The sequence below is a fragment of the Nomascus leucogenys genome, chromosome 17 (assembly GCF_006542625.1).
Source record: "Nomascus leucogenys isolate Asia chromosome 17, Asia_NLE_v1, whole genome shotgun sequence".
Classification (NCBI taxonomy): domain Eukaryota; kingdom Metazoa; phylum Chordata; class Mammalia; order Primates; family Hylobatidae; genus Nomascus; species Nomascus leucogenys.
This window is the reverse complement of record NC_044397.1, coordinates 85,904,688-85,922,945: the sequence shown is the minus strand read 5'-3', so window position 1 is coordinate 85,922,945 and position 18,258 is coordinate 85,904,688. Positions and strand designations below refer to the sequence as shown.

At 44.9% G+C, this 18,258-nt stretch overlaps 1 protein-coding gene across 2 annotated transcripts; it reads left to right on the top strand.

Moving 5' to 3' along the window:
- Positions 1 to 1,113: 1,113 nt before the first annotated feature.
- LOC100597747 (putative pregnancy-specific beta-1-glycoprotein 7) lies at positions 1,114 to 17,065 on the top strand. 2 transcript variants are annotated; one of them, XM_030797135.1, is made up of 6 exons: positions 1,114 to 1,177; positions 2,428 to 2,793; positions 8,437 to 8,715; positions 11,445 to 11,744; positions 12,124 to 12,378; positions 17,031 to 17,065. In XM_030797135.1, exons 1-6 carry the CDS (start codon positions 1,114 to 1,116, stop codon positions 17,063 to 17,065), a joined length of 1,299 nt encoding a protein of 432 aa, XP_030652995.1. The 2 variants fall into 2 exon arrangements, with proteins under 2 accessions (XP_030652995.1, XP_030652994.1); XM_030797134.1 differs by lacking the exon at positions 17,031 to 17,065 and adding an exon at positions 15,752 to 15,819.
- Positions 17,066 to 18,258: the final 1,193 nt, after the last annotated feature.

Below are 18,258 nucleotides of genomic sequence, written 5' to 3'. Positions count from 1 at the left end.
GGCTCTCTGGCCACTGCCTGTTCCTCCGCTACAGACAGCAGCTTGGCCAGGTCAAAACCCTCAGGACCGACGCCTGGGTATGTCAGCACATGGAGGGCTTACCCCATCATGTCCACGGAGTAAGTCGGGATGAATCTTTCCAGCTCTGAACCCCTGCTCTGTCCCAGGCTCCCCGTCCTGCGTCTCAATGAGCCATGTACGGCCGGGTTCCTGGGTAAATCTCCACTTCCTCCTGCACCACCACGGGGAAGGTGTGGTGACCACAGGACAATCAGCTGGGCAGAGAAGAGAGGACCTCAAAGATGGTCAGGAAGAACATGAGAGACCCTGAGCTCCAGCTTAGCCACCAGACCCCAGGGACCCATAGAGTGACTGAGAACTGTCCCTTTGACTATGGGACTCACAGCCCCCACTGAGCAACCAGCACAGGCCTCTCCTCCCAAGAGGCATGAGAGATTCACCCTGCACACCTCCAGGAAGGACAGTTTCCTCTGGGACACCCAGGTCCTGAATGTCCATCTTTGGAAGCTGCAGCCAAGCTAGACACGATTAGCGAAAGGAAGGGTCCTCTCACCAGGCAACACACAGCTCACCCACAGCATAATGGGGCGTCACTGTGATAGGGACGTGGTGCAGCTCCACCCTCCTGCACTGAATGGGAGGGCCAGATGGGGAAAAAAGAGGGCAAAGGGCGGGAATGTGCACCCCGATCCAAAGCCAAGGGGACAGCAGGTGGCTGAGGCCCAGGACTGTGCAGGGTATGTGTGTGGCTGTGTGGGTCTATGTGTGTCTCTTCTGTGTGTTTGTGTGTGTGTGTGTGTCTGCACAAAGTGTGTGTTGAGGTTTGGTGAAAGAATCACTACTGAAAAAGGCAGAGGCCTCCACAATTCCCAGGGACCTGAAACACAGACGAAAGGAAAAACAGAAGGAGGGACCAGGAGGCAGGACTGAGAGAGGAGGGGACAGAGAGGTGTCCTGGGCCTGACCCCGCCCATGAGCTTGAGAAGTGCTCCTGCCCTGGGAAGAAGCTCAGCACAGCTGACAGCCGTGCTCAGGAAGCTTCTGGATCCTAGGCTCATCTCCACAGAGGAGAACACGCAGGCAGCAGAGACCATGGGGTCCCTCTCAGCCCCTCCATCCACACAGCACATCACCTGGAAGGGGCTCCTGCTCACAGGTGAGGAGAGAACTTCCTGGGAGAGGACAGGAGGAGGAAGCAGAGTCACTGGATGGGGTCTCCTGGAGAGGATGGGGTTCTAAAAAATAAAAGAAGCCAAGACTTTGGGAGGCTGAGGTGGGTGGATCACAAGATCAGGAGTTCAAGATCAGTCTGGCCAACACAGTGAAGCCCTGTCTCTACTAAAAATACAAAAAATTAACCAGGTATGCTGGTGTGCCCCTGTAATCCTAGCTACTCGGGAGGCTGAGGCAGGAGAATCACGTGAACCCAGGAGGCAGAAGTTGCAGAGAGCCGAGATAGCGCCACTGCACGCCAGCCTGGGCGACAGTACGAGACTCCATCTCAAAAAAAAAAAGGAAAAAAAAGAGAAAAGAAAAAAAGTAAAGAAGGCTCTGTTGGAGCCTGGATAGGGGAAAATACGCCAGAGAGGGACAGGGGTCAAAACAGGAAAGCCACATTGAGCCGGAATTGGTAAGAGGTAGGAAAATCTTAAGTGTTCTGTTTTCCTGATTAATCATCACGGGCCACCACATTTTGAAAAATGATAATAACAACTATATCAGATGACACTTCAAATAAAAATATAAGCAGGGCATGAAACACTGTCCTCAGCAAAAAACCTCAACAATTGGGGTAAAAAAAAAAAAAAAAAAACCCAGGGCGTGAAAGGCCCTGAGAACTCTCACATCTACAGGAGTCTGCAGCCTGTTCCAGGCACTGAGATGCAACCAAGATCACAAAAGTCCCTGTCCTCATGGAGCTCACGCTGTCATGGGGAGGAAGACACAGATGCAAAGAGATCAAGAATGTGAGGTCGGGTGTTGACAAGAACCCTGGAGGGAGCAGAGCAGGGAAAGGTCAGAAAGGGAAGACCCAGGGTCTCTGAAGGAGGTGTCAGGAAAGAAGTCTAAGGATGCTCTGATGTGAGCACGACCTGAGGGCAGTGTGGAGGGGGCCATGCGGACCCCTAGGGAAGAGGATTCCAAACAGAAAAATGCCAAGGTCAGAAGTGTTGAAGGAATGGGGGTCATGCTGCTGACCTTGCCCTAGTAGGACAGTAGGACACACACGCATACAAACACAAACACACATGCCCTTATTGTGCGCATGTCTGTGTGTGTGTGTGTGTGTGTGTGTGTGTGTCTTCAAGGCTGAGGATTGAAGAGACCGTCTCACGACCCAGCGCCCCACCTTTTCACCCCAATACATAGGTCTCAATATTAACTGATGCTCTCTCTACCTCCTAGCATCACTTTTAAACTTCTGGAACCCGCCCACCACTGCCCAAGTCACTATTGAAGCCCAGCCACCCAAACTTTCCAAGGGGAAGGACGTTCTTCTACTTGTCCACAATTTGCCCCAGAATCTTACTGGCTACACCTGGTACAAAGGGCAAATGATGGACCTCTACCATTACATTACATCATATGTAGTAGACAATGACATAATTATATCTGGACCTGCATACACTGGACGAGAAACAGTATATTCCAACGCATCCCTGCTGATCCAGAATGTCACGCAGGAGGACACAGGACCCTACACCTTACACATCATAAAGCGAGGTGATGAGACTAGAGAAGCAACTGGAAATTTCACCATCACCTTATACCGTGAGTGATTCCACATGATCCCTGGGTGTTGCTGGGCAGGGGTCATTTCTACTTCACACACACAGGATTGTCAGGCCAAGACTGTGCCTGTGTCCCTCTCTGCATTATGTCCCAGGCTGGGGTTTGGGCATTTAGTGCAGGACACACACAGAGGAGACAAATTTCAACAGATCAGAATTCCTTTCCCGCATCCAGACCTGCAGACACTTGCTGCAGAGGAAGGACAGTCTGATGGGGGGACTCAGCAGCAGGAGATCAGTCTCAGCCAAGCTCCTCATGCCCTCTTCATAAATTTCACCCTGAGAAAGACCCTGGAGAAATGAGTAGAGCTTGGCCTGAGGGTCCCCCTGAGATACTCTCAGAGAAGCTCAGTCCTAGAAGCCTCAACCCCAGACCCCTGTCCCTAAATCCTTACTCTAGATAAAGCTGAGGAGCCTGTGCCAGGGCTCGGTTCTGGATTCTTGGGCAGGGCTTACTGGGACCAAGGATTTACCAGCTGTCTGAGGACGGTGTCTCCTGGAGCTGCTCACGAGCCAGGGCTCAGCCCTCAGAGCCTCAGCTGGGCAAGGACAGACCTTTCTTCACCTGAGACTCAGAGTGGAGAGGACAGAAAGACAAGCTTTGTAGACCATCAGCCAACTGCCTGGGGAGGCTTAGGACAGTCCTTAGAAAGTCCAATGTCCCCAGAAGCAGAAACAGAAGAGAGAAGATGTACCTGGTAGCAGCTTGTCCACAGGGATCAGACCTAAAGGTGCTTTCTCATGGAAGCAAATTAATACTAAATGCTGTTTGTGTGAACACCTCCACTGTGCCAAGCATTAGGTCAGGTGACTGCGAATAATTTAAAATTTATTCACAGATAGCATGAAAAGACACAGTCCACTTGCCATTTAGCTTATTTGATTGAGAGAAAACTGAGGCACAGGAAGGCACAGTCACTGAATCAGAGTCACACAAACACAAAGGGGAGATCAGGGTCACATGAGGTCTGTCTGTAGCCACAGGCCCATCCTCCCCTCCACCAGAAGTGCGGGCTTACTGGGTTACAAAAACCCCATAGTCATTTATTGGGCCAAATCCTCTTTTCTTAGGCATCCAAACCTCAGAGGAGTGAGAGCAAATTGTCAGCCGATTAGTCTGTACCCCAGAACTAAATCACCTGCCTCAACCGTCAGAGTCACTGCAAAAAAAATGTCCAGGCCTCCCCCTTAGATCTTCACCCCCATCACTGAACCTGAAATCCTGTGTTTCCCAAAGTGTCCATGTCACTGTCATGAGAGGATCAAGGAAAGGACCTTGTTCTCTTTCCCCACTCACACCCTACACTAGCACAGGCCCAGTGAGAGAGACACACTCAGGAGCTCTCACATAACAAATGAAGGAATCGAATGAAGAAATGAATGACCCAAACCTCTTTAGAGACTGGATCTTGGACACAGAATCCTAGGAGATTCTAGCCACACCTGTCCCTTGTCCTTCAGAGGCTGACACCCATGTTTTATCTCCCCACTACCTCTTGCCCCTAAAGCCACCCCACCTCATGTAACTCTGAAGCTCTTTGGCCACCGGAGGGTTCTCAGGGCTCCTTGGTCCTGGACTGTGGAACTGGGGGCACCTGGTCCCTGGGGTCTCTGAAGTCAGTGTAGCCCTCACTGCTCACTGCCATGGTGTCTCTGCCTCTCTCTGCTTCTCTGTGTCCCTCATCTTCCTCCCACTTCATTCTGACTGGCAAGCCCTGTCCTGCACAGCTTCTTCCTCCACCCCTAGGCCTTCCTCAGACACTCCCTCTAACTAGGCTGGCTGTTCTGTTCCCTTCCCGCTAACACTGTGGCCTGGCCCACCTCCCAGGATATAGGAAAGGTGCAGAAATCACTGGAGTTGCCACTCCTGCCAGGCTTCATCTCGAGCCAATATCCCCAGGTCACTAAGAGAATGAGTTTCCACTGTATTCCCATCCAGGGCTCTTTCCCTTTGTGAGGCTGACCTGTGGACAAGACCATGGGACAGGGATAGGCAGTTCCTCCATCCACTCTTAGAATTGCCAGACAAGTTCTTCTCGCCTACTGCACAAAAAAGAAAAAAAAAATTTTATTGAAATGGTGATTTGTAGTAAGGAAAGAGTTTAACGACTCCAAGACTGCCAAACAGGAGGACGGTGGTTTATTATTACACAAATCAGCCTCCCCGGTGGATCGGAGGTTAGAGATTTTCAAGGATAGTTTCAGGGTCACAGGACTAAAAAATGAGTACTGCTGATTGTTTGGTGATGGAATCATGCGGGCGGAGGGAAATGATCTGTTTGTGCTTGAATCCGCCTCTAGGTAGGGACCACATGACTGGCTGAGCCATTAGTCATAGGTATGGATGAGGTCAGCCGGTTGCCAGAATGCAAAAGAATGAGACACATCTCAAAAGACCAATCTCACGTTCTACAATAGTGATGTTATCTACAGGAGCAATTAGTTACACATTTTGTAAACTCTGGCCAAATGACAATTGAGCAGTCAGGGATTATAGAAACTGTGCCTACATTTTAGCAGAATTCAGTTCCCTCCTATCATCTTAATCTCATGGTCTTTCACTAGTTTTACAAAGGCAGTCCCTGGGCAAAGTAAGGGTGTTAGTTTTATGGAGGAACTATTCTCATTCCTGCTTCAAACTTAAACCATAAACTAAATTCCTCCCAAGGTTAGCCTGGCCTATGCCCAGGAATGAGTGAGGACAGCCAGCCTGAGACTAGATGCCAGATGGAGTCAGCCATGCTAGTTTGCTGTCACTGTTGTAATCTTTGCACTGACTCACCAAGGTGTCAGAGGCTGGACAGGCCTGCAGTCCCCAAAGCCCATGGGCTCATTTCACCCGTTTCACTCGTGACTCCATCCTCAACATGCTATGGAGCTCACATTCTCTGGTCACTTCCTAGAGACTTCTGGCTTCCTGTCAGGCATATAACAAGCTTGAAATTTGTCACTCGGTTCTAATACTAAGTAAAAAGCTGAACAAACTCAAAAGTCAACAACTCGCTAAAATCCCTCAGAGATGGCTGGGCACAGTGGCTCACCCCTATAATCCCAGCACATTAGGAGGCTGAGGCGGGCACAAGGTCAGGAGATAGAGACAATCCTGGCTAACATGGTGAAACCCCATCTCTACTAAAAATACAGAAAATTAGCCAGGTGTGGTGGCAGGTGCCTGTAATCCCAGCTACTTGGGAGGCCGAGGCAGGAGAATGGCATGAACCCGGGAGGCGGAGCTTCCAGTGAGCTGAGATCATGCCACTGCACTCCAGCCTGGGCGACAGAGTGAGACTCTGTCTCAGAAAAAAAAAAATGCTGTTAGAGAAATGAAGAATGCTTTTGATGCTTACTGGTAGACTGCACACAGCTGAGGAAAGAATCCCTAGCTTGAGGATGTGTCAATAGAAACTTCCAAAACTGAAACAAGAAAGTTCAAAAAGAGTAGGGAAAAAAAAGTAGAACAACATATTCAACTTCATATTTAATATTTTGTTTTGACAATAGCAATTTTTAAATTTTGTAGTTGTGGGACAACTACAAAGGCTGTAACATACACCTAATGGGAATACTGGTGGTTTTGGGGGCCAGTTGGAGGTGGCCAGGTGGGCGCTATCTGATGGTTTTACTGCCTGTGCCACATACAACTGTTTCCTCATGCTGATGCCGTTTTCATAACTTGGAGTTCGTGTGGAGAGACACACGAGCCATTGGCATCTCACTTAGACTCTTCCTAATTCACACAAACTTAAATTCTAGGGGTGTATCCTGAGCTTAAGAGAAAATGAAGAAAGCATTTCACATACCTGTTTTGGGGTCCTCCCCATTTTTCCTAACTCTGCACAGAAATTAGAAGTAGGGAGTTCTTTCTATATTTACTAACATAACACACATCGCTTCTTTTAATTTGGCACCATTCCTCCCTTTATGTAATTGACGCACTGGCCAGTTCTGTCTTTTTAACGGGACTCTCTCTACCTAAGGAGTTGCTAATTTCAAATCACCTTTGGCATCTTTCTTTGAGCATCATGGGATCCTGCTGGAATTCATGGCACACCTAAACCTTATTTTGGTCTTAAGAGAAATACTACTACCAGCAATTGATCTTAGATATTTGGACCATCAGTAAAAATTTCCACTCGTGAAAACATTTTAATGTTTCCTCTAAATTTTTTCTTGTTGTTACTAGAGTCAGAACATAACATGAGGTCTAAACCCTGGACAACTTTTTATGGGAAAATTCCAGTATTACAAGTTGAGCATCCCAAATCCAGAAATCCAAAATCTGAAATGCTCCAAAACCCAACATTTCTGACCACTGATGTGATGCTAAAAAGAAGTGCTCACTGGTGCATTTTGGATTTTAAATTTTTCAGATTTGGGATTATAAACCAGTACATATACTGCAAATATTCAAAAAAAAAAAACAATAGATATCCAAAACACTTGGTTTGAATCTTTCTGCATAAGGAGCACCTTATCTGTATGAACTATAGGCATGAGGCTGTACAGGAGATCTCTAGAACCTCCTCATCCTGCATAACTGAAACCGCACACCCACGGAACAATGCCCTATTCCCCTGATCCCAGCTCCTGGAGACTTCTATTCTACTCTCTGATTCACTCTGGAATCCACTGATATGAGGTACATAGAGGAGTCAAACTCAGAATCAGAGAGTAGAATGTCTGATGAGAGAAAGTATCTGCAAGACTTCTTCCCAAATATTGGTCTAATACCCACCAAACACATATGGTCCATGAGGGCCAGACTTCCATCATCAGTTCACGTTCGCCCTTTCCACCACTCAGTTCTGCATTTGCAAACATCCTCATGTATTTCTAGAAAGATCCACATGGTCCTCACCTGCCCTCTACAGGAGGAAGGGAGCATCATGGACCCAGAACTGGGAACATGGTCTTGGTCCAAAGCTATCAGCTCTTGTCTGTCCCCTTCACTCTTTGTAAGGCATTCCTTGGACTCTCCTCTATCTTTAGAGGTCACTGGCTCAAGTAAGTCACTATGAGACACCTGGGAAAACTGCCCCACCTTGTGGCTCCACTGCCTGATGACTGAACTGACCTCCAGGCTTGACTCTGGTCTCCCTTGTGTTATTTCTGCTGAAGTACCCAGTGCCAGGCCAGGCTTTCCAGTACCTGAAGGGTTTAAGGACAATGGGAAGTTCCATCATCCATCTCTAGGATGTCCTTGGAAAGGGAAGCTGCAGAGAAAACATACCTCGGGGGGCAAAGTAAGGAAGGAAGTAGGAAGATTCCAGAACTGCATGCTCCAAGTGAGGATCACAAGGTGGGCCAGGCAGGCAGTTGGAGACGGAGGGACTCACAGAGGCACCAGGGGCTGTGACTGCTGGTCCTTTGTCTTTCCATGACCCAATGCTGCTGCTCAATTCGCACTTAAGAAAGTCTATACTTCTGCCCCATAAAGCAGGCAGCCTCACGATCTCTGAGTCCTCAGATTGTCATGCATCTGTCTTGTAAAACACACACCTGCCATGGGCTTTTAAGGACTTGGGTGGGCTGAGAGGTGGGAAATGCCAACTCTGATTAAAAAATGCCTTTGGAGGAAGCAAAGGTGCCACACAGGGCAATCTTCTCTCTGTTTTCTGCACAGTGGAGACTCCCAAGCCCTCCATATCTAGCAGCAACTTAAACCCCAGCGAGGCCACAGAGACTGTCAGATTAACCTGTGATCCTGAGACTCCGGACGCAAGCTACCTGTGGTGGATGAATGGTCAGAGCCTCCCTATGACTTACAGGTTGCAGCTGTCCAGAAGTAACAGGACCCTCTTTATATTTGGTGTCACAAGGGATATGGCAGGACCCTATGAATGTGAAATACGGAACCCAGTGAGCGCCAGCCGCAGTGACCCAGTCACCCTGAATGTCCTCTGTGAGTATCTTCTGTTCCTCTGGGAGCCAGGCTGCCATCCCAAATACACATGGTCAGAGGCCAGGCCTCTTAGTCCCTCTCAGGTCCAACTACAGAGACCTTTACCCTTGGACATCAAAGCTGGCCATGACTTTCTGCCCCAGGCAAACCACAGTAGCTCTATGCTTGCTCAACAATAGGAGAAAAGAGGCTGCTCCTGTCATGGGAGACTCAGGCTCCACAGCTTGTGATGGGAGAAACAGGTGAATGTCTCAGGCTCCAGATCAGTGAACACAGCGGCGATTTGGCTGGGACTTCAGTGTTGCGACTTGGCTCACAGGGTCACTGTGGCCCTTCCACAGACCAGGATTTTCCCTTCCCTCTGACAATATCACCTCTGACTTTATTCTCTTTGCTCCAGATGGCCTGGATGCCCCCACCAATTCTTCCTCATACACCTATTACCATACAGGGGAAGTCCCCAAGCTCTCCTGCCTCACAGACTCTCACCCACTGGCAGAGCATTCTTGGCTGATTGATGGGAAGTTCCAGCAATCAGCACAAGTGTTCTTTATCCCCCAAATCACTAAAACATACAGAGGGGTCTATGTCTGTTTCATCCATAACTCAGCCACTGGTAGAACAAATCTCATAATCAACAGGATCTTAGTCCCTGGTAAGTGGATCCCTGGAGCATTGGCAATATGTTTTCCAGTGCAGTCTATCTAGCTATCAGGGAAGAGCCACTGCCCTCTACAAAGGGAGAGGGAAAATCAAAAACCCAGGACAGGGAATATGTTTCTGCTCCAAAACCACCAGCTTTTGCCTTTCCCCTTCACTCTTTCTAGATCATTCTTTAGACTATACACTAACAATGAACAATCTCAAAGGAAATTAAGGAAAGAATTTCAATTCACATTAACATCAAAAGGAATAAAATTTTTTGGAATAAGTTTAACCAAAAAGGTCAAATGATTATCCCTGAAAACTACAAAACATTGCTGAAAGAAATTAAAGACGATATCAATATATGGAAAGACATTTCATTTTCATGGATTGGAAGAGTCAATATTGTGAGAAAGACAATAATAAACAAAGTGAGTTGCAGATTCAGTGCAACTCCTGCCAGAATCCCAGTAATTTTTTTTTTTGCAGAATTAGAAAACTCTGTCCTAAATCTGACCTGACAGGCTCTTATTAATGACTGCCACAACAGAAACACTGAGAAAAAGATGTAACCATGAAAAGGTGGAAAGTTCTGATGACATAGAAAATAGCAATCAGCCTTTCTCACATTCCAAAGCCTTCAAAAATATACCAGTGCAGCATGGCCAGTACGGAATTGACCGAAAACTAATCACCAAGCTAGAAACGTGGTGAAAGAAAAAAAAAGAGCAAGAATATATTTGGCTTACAACCTCCCACTATTGCCTACTAATCTGATACTGAAAAGACATGCTCACTGAAGCATTTTAGATTTTGAATCATTCAGATTTGGGATGCTAAACCAGTAAGTATATCACAAATATTTCAGAATCAAAAAATGTCAGAAATCCAAAACACTTTTTGTCCTAAGTCTTATGCAGAAGAAATACTCAATCTGTGTGAACTATAGGCATCAAGCTGTACAGCAGATCTCTAGAACCTCCCCACCTTGCATAACTGAAACTGCACAGCCATGAACAACTTCTGATTCTCCCCACTCCCAGCTCCTGGCAACCAGCAGTCTCTTCTCATATTCACTCTGGAATCCACTTACATGAGGTCCCTAGAGTAGTCGAACCCATGGAATCAGAGAGTAGAATGTCCAATGAAAGAAAATATTTGAAAAACTTCACTCCAAATTTGTCTCATGTCCATCAAACACACATGGCCCATGAGGACCAGATTTCCAGCAGTTCATTCCCACCCTTTCCACCAGTCAGTCCTGCACTTGCAAATGTCCACATGTATTTCTGGAAAGATCCACATGGTCCTCACCTGCCCTCTGCAGAACGACAGGAAACTTAAAGAACCCAGGACAGGGAACATGGTTCTGCTCCAAAGCCACCAGCTCTTGCCTGTCCCCTTCACTCTTTCTAGATCATTCCTTGCACTCTGCTCTATCTTTAGAGTCACTAGTTCAAGTAACTCATCATGAAACACCTGCAAAAAACTGCCCCACATTGTGCCTCCACTGCCTGATGACTGAACTGACCTCCAGGCTTGACTCTGGTCTCCCCTGTGTTATTTCTGCTGAAACATCCAGTCCCAGGCCAGGCTGCTCAGTATCTTCAGGGTTTCAGGACAATGGGAAGTCCCATTATTACTCATCTCTAAAATGTCCTTGGAAATGGAAGCTGCAGAGAAATCACATCTAGGGGGGAAAAGTAGGATGGAATTTGGAAAGGGCCCAGAAGTTGCACATTCCAGGTAAGGAACCCAAGGTGAGCCAGCCAGTCAACTGATGAAGGAGGGACTGGGAGGGGTACCAGGGGCTGTGACTCCCACTGACGTGTCTTTCCATGACCCAACACTGCTTCTCAACTGACACTTGAGAAAGTCTGTGATTCCCTAAGACAGAGCAGGCTACCTCACAGTCTTTGAGCCCTTAGATAATCATGGATCTGTCTTGTGACACACGCACCAGCTATTGGCTTTCAAGGACTTGGGTGGGCTGAGAGGTGGGAGATGCCAACTCTGATTGAAGGATGCCTGTGGAGGAATCAAAGGTGCCACACAGGACAATCTTCTCTCTGTTATCCATACAGCGAAGCCACCCAAGCCCTACATCACCATCAATAACTTAAACCCCAGGGAGAATAAGGATGTCTTAGCCTTCACCTGTGAACCTCAGAGTGAGAACTACACCTACAGGTGGTGGCTAAGTGGTCAAAGCCTCCCGGTCAGTCCCAGGGTAAAGCGACCCATTGAAAACAGCATCCTCATTCTACCCAGTGTCACGAGAAATGAAACAGGACCCTATCGATGTGAAATACGGGACCGATATGGTGGCTTTCACAGTGACCCAATCACCGTGAATGTCCTCTGGGAGTATCTTTTGTTCCTCTGTGGGCCAGGACACAAGCTTAAATCCAAACGACCAGAAGCCAGGCCTCTCAGTCTCCCACCGGTCCAAGTATAGACAATTTTGCTTCTGGACATCCGAGCTGGCCATGACTCCCTGCCCTGGGAAAACCTGGGTAGTCACAGCCTTAACCAAGAATATAAGGGGAGGGGATGCTCTTGTCATGGGAGACTTGGGGCCCATAGCTTGCGATGGGAGAAACAGGTGAATACCTCAGGCTTCAGCTCAGTGAATATAGAAGGGGTTTGGCTGGGACTTGAGGGTGTGTCTTGGCTCAGAGGGTCACTGTGTCCCTTTAAGAGACCAGGAACATCCCCTTCCCTCGGATGACATCACCTGTGGCTTTATTCTCTTTGCTCCAGATGGTCCAGACATCCCCAGCATTCATCCTTTACTCGACCATTACCATATAGGAGAACACCTCTACTTGTCCTGCTTTGCGGACTCTAACCCACCGGCGGAGTATTCTTGGACAATTAATGGGAAGTTTCAGCAATCAGGAGAGAATCTCTTTATCCGCAAAGTTACTATAAAGCATAGCGGGCTCTATGTTTGCTCTGTTCGTAACTCAGCCACTGGCGGGAGAAACTCCATATCCATAAGAGTCAAAGTCACTGGTAAGTGGATCCCAGCATCCTTGGCAATAGGGTTTTAGGTGGAGTCTATCTGGCTTTCAGAGAAGAGTCAGGAAAACATTTTTATTCCCGGCCTGTGTCCCATGGGCACAAGCAAATCCGAAATTCTCCTCCTGAACCCTCCCAATTTGTCTCTACAGACTCTTCTCCTTGTTTTTCTGTTTCCTCATGGCTGACCTTGTGTCTGGCCTGAGAAAGGTAGGGAGGGGGCTTTATCAGCCCTGAGCCCTATGTGGTAGAAGAGGCTTCACAGAGGGACAAGAAGGAGAGTCCTCAAGATCAAGTTGCTTCTCGCTGTCACCAACACATCCCCTTCTGCCACGTCTTTGTTTGCTTGTACCTATTCCATGAGCTACAAGGAACATCTGAGGCATTGAAACAAGCTCACGCTTTTCCCACAAATAAGAGGAGGAAGCCCCTTGGGTGAGGGACGAGCAGCTCAGACTCTGCTCCGGGCTCCTCTGGTGACTGGCCCTGCCTGACTCCACCTGGGGAGGGACCAGCATGTGTGCAGAAAGAGCCCTGGTGGCCTGTCCTGAATTTGGCTAAATCGAGCTGCCAGTTGAAGACAAGCCTCCCCCGGGCCAGGCTGCAGGGAAATAAGAAGAGAGGGAGCCTCAGGGCAGACTCCTGAGCTGCGTCCTGGCTCTGAAGTCACCGGCTGTATGAGGCTGTGGGCACAGCACGTGGGACACAGTACGGAGGACAGTGACTGATGCAGAGCTAGAGAAATAGGGAGATTCACCCCTGGTGCTCTGCATGGCAGGAAGGGGGCAATGCCAAAAAGTGTATAATTATAGAGAGGGTAAGACTACCAGACACTTTATATATATCTAATATAAGACTAACCATTAACTATTTCTAAGTGTGCAATTTAGTGTTGTGTAACCATCACACTATCCATTTCCAGAACTTTTTCCTCTTACCATATTAAACCTCTGTACCCAATAAACAGTATCTCTCACTCCTTCTCCACCTAACCCTTAGCACCCACCATTCTACTTTCCGTCTCTATGTAGCTGACTATTCTAACTATCGTTTATAAATGGAATTTTATAATAATTATCCTTTTGTGTCTGGCTAATTTCAGTTAGCATAATATCTTCAAGGTTCATCCATTTTGAAGGATGTGTTGGAATTTTATTCCTTGTTAAGGTTGAATAACATTTCAATGTATAGATACACCTCATTTGCCTATCCACATATCTTTCAATGGACTTTTCGGTTGTTTCCATTTTTTGGCTATTGTGAGTAATGCTTCTCTGAACATCAGCGTACAAATATTTGTTCAAATTTCTTTCAATTCTATGGGGAGTATGTCCAGAAGTGGAATTGCTGGATCAAATGATAATTTATTGTTTAATTTTTTGACAAACAGAGACACCACTTTTTCCAGTGGCTATAACATTTCCCATTCCCATCAGCAATGCACTAGAGCTCCAATTTTTCCATCTACTTGAAAACACCTGTTGTTTTGTGTTGCTGTAGTTGTTGTTTATCAAAGCCATCCTAAAGTGTGTGAGGTGGTATAACACTGTGGTTTTGATTTGCATATCTCTAAGTATTCATGATCCTGAGGAACTTTGCGTGGGCTTATTGGATATTTTGTATATCTTCCTTGGAGAAAACTCTATTTTAATCCTTTGTTCATTTTTTAATTGGGTTTTTGGAGGTTTGCTGTTGTTGACTTGTAGACTTTCATGTATTGTGGAAATTAATTTCTTATCACACATATAATTTGCAAATATTTTTATCATTGCATGGGTTGCCTTTTTACTTTCTTGATAATTTTCTTCGATATATAAAAGGTTTTGATTTTTATGAAGTCCAATTTATCCATTTTGTTGTTACAACCAAGAAATCATTGTGAAATCCAGTATCATGAAGCTTTTCTTCTAAGAGTTGTATGGCTTTTGCTCTTACATTTAGATCTTTGATCTATTGTGGGTTAATTTTTTACATGGTGTTAGGTAAAGGTTCCACTCTTCTTGCCCTTGGATATCCAGCTTTCCCAATATGATTTGCTGAGAACACTGTCCCTTCCCCATTGAATGATCTTGGCACACTCGATGAAAATCATTTGGCCATATATGCAAGCATTTCTTTTTGGGCTATTATATTTCATTAATTTCTATGTCCTCCTTTATTCCAGTACCAGACTGTATTGATTACTGGGGCTTTGTAGCAAATGCTGAAATCAGGAAGTGTGAGTCCTCCAGCTTCATTCTTTCTCTTCAAAGCTGTGTGTCTATTTAGAGTCATGAGATTCAATATAAATTTTAGGACAGATTTTTCTTTTTCTGCAAAAATGTCACTGAGATTCTGATAGGAATTGTATTGAATCTGCAGCTCACTTTGGGTAGCACTGTCCTCCTAACAATATTGAGTCTTCCAATTCATGAAAACAAAATGTCTTTCAATTTATTGATGTCGTCTTTCATTTCTTTCAGCAATATTTTGTAGATTCCAGGTATAATCATTTCACCTCTTTGGTTAAACTTATTCCTAAATATTTTATTCTTTTTGATGTTAATGTAAATTGAAATTTTTTTCTTAATTTCCTTTCAGATTGTTCATGGTTAGTGTATTGAAATACAACTGATGTTTGAATGTTGATTATGTATTGTGTAACATTACTGAATTTATTTATTAATTCTAATAGGTTTGTTCCATCTTTAGGATTTTCTACATATAAGTTCAAGTTATCTGTCAACAGAAATAATTTTACTTCTTCCTTCCAATTTGAATGTCTTTTTTTAAATTTTTGCCTAACTTTTCTGACTAGACCTTTCAATACTATGTTCAATAAAAGTGTCAAAAGCAGGCATCCTTGTCATGTTCCTGCTCATACAGGGAAAGCTTTCAGTCTTTCTCCGTTGAGTATGATGTTAGCATTGGGTTTTTCACATATTGCCTTTATATTGAGTTGGTTTCCTTCCATTCTTAGAATGTTTTTATTATGAAAAAATATTGAATTTCATCAAATGCTTTTATTGATTCAATCTTATTACTGATTATAGTTGTATTCATATTTTGTTTGTTTCTAAGAGTTTGTCTACTTCATCTACTTTATCCAATTTATTGGCATAAAATTATAGTACTTTCATAATCATTATTTTATTAGAAATGGTAGTAATTTCTCCATTTCTCTTTTTTTTTTTTTTTTTTTTGAAGAGAGAGAGACAGGCTCTCACTCTGTAGGCCAGCCCAGGATGGAATACAGTGGTGTGATTATGGCTCACTGCAGCCTCAACTTCCTGGGCTCAGGCAATTCTCCTTCTTCAACCTCCCAAGATGCTAGAACTACAGGTGCATGCCACCATGCCCAGCTAATTCGTTTTTTATTTTTTTGTAGAGACAGGGTCTCCCCAAGTTACCTATGCTGGTCCAAACACCTGGTCTCAAGAAATCCTTCTGCTGTGACCTCCCAAAGTGCTAGGGTTAAAACATGACCCACCATGCTCAGAGTCCATTTTCATTTCTGATTTTAGTAATTTTAAACTTTTCTCTTTTTTCTTAGGCAATCTAGTTAATGGTTGTCAATTTTGTTGATTTTATTTTGAAGAATCAAACTTCTGGTTTCATTAATTTCCTCTATTCTTTTTCCATTCTCTATTTTATGTATATCCACTCTAATCCTTATTATTTCCCTCATTCACTGTGCTTGGGATTAGTTTCTTCTTATTTCATATCCTGAAGTATTAAAGTAGGTTCTTGACCTGAGATCTTTCTTCTTTTTTAATGTGAGAGTTTACAGTTATACATTTCTTGCACAAGACTCAGCTTCTCTGAAACTCTGATTCCTCCCCTGAAAATTGCAATGAGAGTGCTTTCTTCATACCATTGTTTTAAAGGTTTAATGCAGTCAATGAAATAAGATGCCACACACAGAGGATCCAATGTCAGCTGCTATATTACTACCATCATCATTAGCCTTGAGGTCAAATAGTCCTAGAATCAAATCTCAGATCCACCTGTCACTAGCCATATGACACCTGGAAAGTTTTTACACCACTCTAAGCTTCTGTCTTCTCATCGGCAAAATGGAAATAATGTCTACCTGACAGGGTTATTGTGTGGATTAAATGAGATACAGGTAAAGTATTTAGCAAATGGCCTGGCACATAGGAAATGCCCCTCAACTGTACCTACCTTTTTCCATATGTATATGGAAAAAGAGGTAACACAGAAAACACTAGGACATGGTTACTGACTGCTTGTGGGAGAGAAAGATAAAAAAGCTAAGTGCAAAGAATCAAGCCTGGTATGTTAGTTTTTACCAACTGGGACGCATCCAAGATGGGATTAGACATACAAGATAATTGATCAGGGAAGACACCTGTGAGGGAATGTGGGGCAGGCATGAAGGTAGTATAGGAGAACCCACAGACCACTATGCAGAGCTGAATCCTGTGAAAAAGAAAGAGAAAGAAGTTTTAGGTACCAATGCAGTTCTAAGAGTTTTTGCAAGGCTGATGGGGAGTCCTCCAACCAGTCACCCATTAGAGTTAAAGAGAGCCTCAGAGAACTTGGCTTGCTTTCACACCCTTGCTGGGAGCCTGTGGGAAAGAAGCTTTCTGTGCAAAGGAGGTGGTGAATTTGAAATGCACTGACCTGGGCCTTCTGTCAATCAGGTCCTTGCCATGGAGACCGGGCAGGGTCTCACTGATGGCTGCCACAAGAGACACTGAGAAAAAGATGCAACCATTAAAAGGTGCAAAGGTGGCAAGTTCTAATGACATAGAAAATAGCAATCAGCCTTTCTCATCTCTGAAAGCCTTCCAAAATATCTGAGTGCAGTAGAGAATTGACAAAGGACTGATCACCAACCTAGAAACATGGTGAGAGGGAAAAAAAACTGCAAGAATATCATCATCTCCCATCAATTTTCCAACAGAAATAATGTAGTCCTTGAAGAAACAATTCTAGAGTACTTCATGTTACATGCTTGTTCCTGAGGCTCCCCCATGTAAAATAACATCACCTTCATTCCTTCTTTTCTTTTCTTTTCTTTCCATGACAGCTCATTCAAGAGCAGGACTTCTTCCTGGCCTTAATCAATATTAGCAGCCGTGATGTCATTTCTGTATTTCAGGAAGACTGGCAGGTATGATGGCCTTTTCTATTATCCTGGTTCCTGCAGGGCTCACTGCCATGCTTGGGAGAGGGAAAAGACTTATTTGTATCTGGGACTGGATCTCCTCCTTCCTCCACTAAACTCCTGCTTCTCAGCACTAATTCCTGCAGTTCCCTTTCTCCCTGGCCTTTATGCTTCCTGTACCCTACTGTCTTTTAGACATAATTATCTCCAGCCTCTGCTCATTTGTTTCTCAGATTCAAATGAGAAACACAATTTCACATGGTGGAAACCTCTTCATTATTTTTAACATCTCTCAATAGTGTAATTCTCTCCATTCCCATAAAGCTCAACCACTTCTCAAAGTATTGCTTGATTTCTTTTCTCCAGACTTTGAAACCTTCCTTGCATATGACTGCCTCATTACCTTTCTAAAATCTAGTTAATTCACTTAATCAAGAATCTCCAGGGGTCTACTCTAGCCTATTTGATAAGTTCACATTTCTTCTGTTTACTAAGCCTTCTCACTTCCTTTACCTCTACTTCCTAGTATAATTAATCCATGCTAATTAGAACTGTCTTCCTACACATCCCTGCCCCTTCACCCATATAGACATAAAATTCTTAGTTCCAATGCTATGTCTAAAAACAGAGTGAAATCCCCTTCACCATCTGCACTGCAGACTTAACCACACACTTCATCAAAAGCAACATCTGACCTCGTGGAGAACAAAGACTTTAGGATTAACATGTGAACCTGAGACTCAGAACACAACCTACGTGTG

Coding starts and splice junctions, on each gene's coding strand:
- LOC100597747 (XM_030797134.1), top strand. CDS start 1,114: ATGGGGTCCCTCTCAGCCCCTCCATCCACACAGCACATCACCTGGAAG. Junction 8,716..11,444: donor AGTCACCCTGAATGTCCTCT/GTGAGTATCTTC, acceptor TTATCCATACAG/CGAAGCCACCCAAGCCCTAC. Junction 12,379..15,751: donor CATAAGAGTCAAAGTCACTG/GTAAGTGGATCC, acceptor ATTTTTTTGTAG/AGACAGGGTCTCCCCAAGTT.